The sequence below is a fragment of the Frankliniella occidentalis genome, unplaced genomic scaffold, assembly GCF_000697945.3.
Source record: "Frankliniella occidentalis isolate FOCC.00 unplaced genomic scaffold, Focc_3.1 Scaffold10, whole genome shotgun sequence".
Lineage (NCBI taxonomy): Eukaryota > Metazoa > Arthropoda > Insecta > Thysanoptera > Thripidae > Frankliniella > Frankliniella occidentalis.
The window spans coordinates 328,983-334,437 of NW_026267140.1; the positions used below are offsets into that span (position 1 = coordinate 328,983).

At 59.9% G+C, this 5,455-nt stretch overlaps 1 protein-coding gene across 1 annotated transcript in view; it reads left to right on the forward strand.

Annotated features, from left to right (window-relative positions):
• LOC113215259 (neuroligin-2-like) overlaps positions 1 to 5,455 on the forward strand; it is a 197,278-nt gene that overhangs the window by 151,263 nt on the left and 40,560 nt on the right. The window contains exons 4-5 of the mRNA XM_052277349.1: positions 1,107 to 1,256; positions 3,024 to 3,224. Of these exons, the coding sequence (XP_052133309.1) occupies positions 1,107 to 1,256; positions 3,024 to 3,224 (351 nt within the window). The remainder of the gene's footprint in view (positions 1 to 1,106; positions 1,257 to 3,023; positions 3,225 to 5,455) is intronic.

A 5,455-nucleotide genomic window follows, 5' to 3' on the forward strand; every position in this document is an offset into this window, starting at 1 on the left:
GTGAGCCGTTACCGAACTCGGCCATCCAGAGGGCCGCCCACTTTAATTCTAAGGACCGAGGAGACGACATGGAGCCAGAAGGGGCTCGGCGCCGGTCCGCTGCTGTGTGCGAATGTAAGAGGAATAAGAGTTGAAGTGCAGGGCGTGGCGGGGAAGAGGGTGGGGGGCTGGCCCGGGCCGCGCTGACGGCGCGCTTTGTACGCCGAGAGAATAAGAAACCATTAAGGTGCTGCCGGCGGGCGGAATCTGATGACGGAAGCTCGTTGGCGGAAGGTAGCGGCGGTACCCGCGGCGGAGCGGCGCGGTGGTCGCGCGGCGGCCAGGTTTCGGGCGGAGCGGCCCCCACCGCCAGAGCTGCCGCTGCGAGCTGCGACACTGTTAGCGACTGCGGGATATAAGTAGCGGAACGGGCCAGGGCAAAAAGGGGTCGTCGTAAAGAGTGTGCTGGAGGGGGCGGCACGCTGCCTCACTGGCTCAGCCGGCCCCCCCGCCAGCCCCACCGGCCGCGGTAGCCATGGTCGCCGCGCCGGCCTCACCACCACCGCCCGCACTGCGTTCCGGACAGCTTCCTTTTTATCCCGCCGAAGAGCAGCCGGCCGGGAGGTGTTCGCTCCTGAATCTTTTAGCGCCGCGCAGCTGCTGCGACTGATACTGCCGAAGAGCTTTTCCAGCGCGGACCCATCGCGCCTTCCCGCACCCTTCCCGCCTCGCCCCTCCGGTTTCCCTTTTTCATCTGCCTCTTTTGACCAGGGGGGTCCCCCGCGAGCAGGGCGCCTCTCAGCTGCTCCACCTCGTTTCCCCGCTAAACCCCTTTCGCTGCTGAGCTACCCCCAGATCGACACGGAGCAGAAGATTCCTTGTCCTAATGGTGCCAATGGGCGCCGAGTGGCGCCCAATCTGTTTTAATGACTCGGTTGCAGGCTCGTCTCGGAGGGTGGGTGAAACGGGCTGTAAGTGGCCATATTTTTTGAGTCACCTTCGACTTATTATCAGTAATGTTCGCTCGTGTTCGTTTGAGATGTTCCTTTATTTATCTGGTTTGCTAAGCGATAGCGAAGCCTATTATTACTCCAGTGATCGTAACCGTTTATTGTTTATGTTTGCAGAGGCCGGCGAGTCGACGCGCAAGCCCGTCCTGGTGTTCATCCACGGCGAGTCGTACGAGTGGAACACGGGCAACGCCTACGACGGCAGCGTGCTGGCCGCCTACGCGGACGTCGTCGTGGTCACCGTCAACTACCGCCTCGGGATACTGGGTGAGGAAAAGCAGACTAGCAATAACGAGACATGGAGACCCACCTATCAGTATTGAATTGTTTTGCTCCTCTATGCAACGTGTTTTGTGAGACAGCAAGTGCGGTGTAATTGTTTACGCTGGGCTATGAACTAGGGATAAGGGAGGGTGGGGTGGGGGGGGGGGGGGGGGGGGGGGGGGCTGGCCCGGGCCGCGGCTGGCAGTGCGCCCTCCGGGGCCCGAGCACTCCGCGCGCGAGACCAACTTTATGCTGTCGGGACGGATTCCCGGCATGACGGCACAGCAGCACTGCTTTGCAGGCAAATTTTTTGGAGGTGTCATATTTTGCTCGAGTTGGCGCTGTTGGAGCGTGTGCGGGGTGTCTGCGCGGGAGTGGGAAGGAAAATAAAATTTGAAACGAAAACGATCGTTGTGAGCAAACCCTTAATTAATATTTTTCCGTGCGGCCCCCACTCTCGCCCCCTTTCCCCTTCGACCCCCAACCTCCTTCGCCCTCCCTCTGCCCCGCACCGTGGCGTCCTTCCCCAACCAGCTGCCGTGAGCAAGAGGAATGGTCCATTTGGACTGTCCGCTCGGATGAAGGTGAAGCTGGCTGAGCCAGTGTGCTGGCGAGGAGATCAACCACCCCCAGGACCACCCCGCCCACCTGCCGCCGCGGCGCCCACCGGGCTGCTGGCCGCTGCGGAACAGCCTCGTGAAATATTTTCAGCCGTCGTCTGCGCCTTGTCCGCCGGTCTCCGTAAACTGACTATAAATTGGCCGGCGCCGTGCAGGCCAGCCAGCCGCGCGGGCCAGCCCTGCCCCGCCGGGCGGTTTAGTAGTTGGCGGTGAGGCATGGCGGCGCGAGGGTGAGACCGGGTAAAAGTAACGCACCGACCCTCGTGGGAACTACTTGCGGAACAGACGGGACTAGCTCGCGAAGTTGCACCGGATGCTAGCGCTGCTTCGTCTCGAAACACAAGCAGGGAGCAAGGATACGGCGTGTGGGGAAACCGCGAAAGGGGGAAAACCTTACCCCTTATCGCTATCACCACGGTTGAGAACTGTGTTATGCTCAGCCAGCGGTAGTACGGTGCGCACACGCACGCACACTCACACGCATTCACACCCACCCACGCACACTTGCGCGCACCCAGCCTCCATTAACCCCCCTCCTCCGCCGCTCTGCCATCTCGGTCCGTTTACGGCGTCACGTATATAGAAAACCGCGGCGACCGTGTGTGGGCTCAACAGTCCGTAACTCAAACCGAAAGTGGCACGACCTTGAGGCCCGTCGCGCCACTATTTCACACGTGGCGGGCCGGGGCACGTCTCATCGCCGCCGTGCCGCGGAGGGAGGGCGGGAGGGGGAGCTGTTACTGCCGTGGGGAGCGGAGCGGCGGAGCAGGGATGTCTGACAGGATAAAAATTGCAGGGTCTTCTTCTTCTCCGCGTCCTCTCCTCTTGCGCTCTACCAACCACGCCGACCTTTTACCCGCCTACTGAATTAAGAGCCGGAAAATTTTTCTTGATTTTCTCGCGGCGCCCGCGACAGTTTCTTTGCGTTTTTTCCTTCTCCCGCTACTTTATGGGGGGGTATTACAAGGGGCGGAAACTATTACGGGGTCGGGCGCACCCGGCGAGGCTAGCGTCCACTTCTGCGGGTGGGCGCGCCGCTAGAAGAAGACTTTTGCGCGGATCCCCGCGTTTAAGCTTGTAGTATTAAATATGCCCTCCCGACGTTCATGCCCGGCGCTCACGTCTAATATGTCGGTGTCTGTTTGTCTAGGCTTCCTCAACGCCAACCCCGCCCCGGGCGTGGTGGCCCGCGTCGCCAACTACGGCCTGATGGACCAGCTGGCCGCGTTGCACTGGCTGCAGCAGAACGCCGCGCTGTTCGGCGGCGACCCGTCCAGCGTCACGCTCATGGGCCACGGCTCGGGGGCGGCCTGCATCCAGTTCCTCATGGTGTCGCCGACCTCGACGCCGGGTAAGTCGGTTTGACCGCTGCACTCGGCTGCACTCGGCTGCACTTATTAGCAAGTACGTGCCCAATGCTGCCCTCGTGGTCCTCGCCCGCTGGCCCTTCTGCGCCCGCCGAGGTTTAGGGCTAGGACCTCCCTCGGCCGGGAGCGCCCGGGGGGCCCGAGACCCCCCCAGCGGGACCTTTCATTTCCCTTCGCTGCCGCAGCCGGGCGGCTTCCTTCCGGGCAGTGAACGGCGAGGCGCCTCCTGGGGCCTCTCCTCTCCTCCATTCGGGGAGACGTCTTAAGGAAGTCCTCCGAAGGTAGGTTGGGGGGGTGGCTCGGCGGCGGGTCCCACAAACACCCTGGCCTTGGGGCACACCAGCCCCGCCCCGCCCCGTCCCGCCTGGCCCGCATCCGAATAATGGGGTAGTAAGCCCCCTGGCGCGGGGGACTAGTGGCGCCCGGCGATGGCCCCCGTCCCTTCATTACGACTAGAGTATTGCCAATGGGCGCGCGGGGGGAGGGGCGGGGTGGACGGCCCGGACCAGCAGTCTAAGATCCCCGGCACGCCCCGGCACCCTGCGTCATTCGGCTGAAGGAGAGGAAGGGACCCGATATCAATTTACCGTCGCCCATTTAATAGAAACAAGCTTGTCTGATGCTCTCGCCGTCCGGACACCAACTACCGCTTCTACCCAGTCGCCCCGCTGTTGGCCCGCTGACTTCACCTACCCTACCTGTACCCCCACGTTATCACAATAATAGTTTGTACGCGTCAGTTTCTCCAATCGGCCTCGTGGTCGGCGGTCGAGCGACACATCTAGCTCGCCTCGTGGCCCTATACATTCCAGCCGGACCTCTATTTTCTCCGTCCGTCCAGGTGGTTGGCTATTTATGGCGACCTCGCGGACGTGTCCACTGTCCACCCACTCGCTATTTACAGCCTGGCCCAGTAGGATAGAACGGCACAGGAGAGAGAGAGAGAGAGAGAGAGAGAGAGAGAGAGAGAGAGAGAGAGAGAGAGAAAGGGTGAGGAGAAGGGGGTCAGGGAAGTGGTCTCCGCGACAGCACCCACTACCTAAGCTGTCCTCAGAGCACTCTCCGCCCAGGGTGGCCGTGGTGGCACCTGCCACTGGAGCCTCCGCTGGACTTGGACTACCTCACTTCACCTCTGAAGCAGCCTGCAGCGCAGAGGACGCCCATATCGTACTAGCCGCGACTTGTGTGTGTTCGCATCTCGTGCGTGCTGGCGCCCAGTGATTTGTATTCTATTGGATGGCGGCGATCACGAGATCGCAAGTAAGTCCGTCGGTCATAACGCCGCGATCCGCTGATAGGGCTGCTCATTGAGCTATCTGCCATCAGCCATTCCCAGGAATATATACTGCTGCCCGGCCGCCGCTGCGTGAGGACGGTATCGCCGGACATTTGTTCGCGGTAATGACCGACCGGCCGAGTCAGCGTCAGCAGAAGTTTTTTTTTATTTACTTTTTTTCATTTATTTTTACCGTGGCGATCGGTTGAGGCAGGGAAGGGAGTCGACAGTGGTTATAAGACCGCCCACCGCCCCCTTGCTCCTTCACCCCCTTCCTCTTTCTCCGCGCCTGCTCCGTGGCCTCTACCAGTTTCTTTTTCGCTGAGCGACATTGGAAGCGCATTACTCCGATGACCCCAAAAGTTCCATGCTGTTTGTCTGATAACTCGGACAACTGACAACTGATATCGTTTTAAAGAATTCAGGGTAGTTTTGTGTATCCCACGTTTTAAACACTCGTTTCTGGTGCCTATGATTAACATGGGGGAGTGGACACATAGTGGCCACACCACACTAAACGTGTTAAATACGGATCGATGTCAAGTTGTGGCCCTGAGCAAAAACGTTTCACAAAATTGGCATAAGGAGTAGGTTGAAAAAAACTATTGAAAGTCGTGAAAGTTTAATGAGATATCGCGGAAGCCCGGCGAAGCCTGTTACGCGGGCCCTCGTCTAGCGTACATGTGTCCATGTTCATTCCTCTTATTCGAGTCTGCTACTCATTTGCCTGCTTTTCTGAAGCGTTTATTCAGCGGTACAGCCTGCTGTCCCAAAGTCACCTCGAGCAAGTCCTGCTGCCAACCTGCTCTGTAAGAGGGCAGGACACGACCAAGCCGACTCAGCACGCTGAATCACGCGGTCGGCTATGATCCCACACAGTGATTGGGCCGCTTCTCTCTCTCTCTCTCTCTCTCTCTCTCTCTCTCTCTCTCTCTCTCT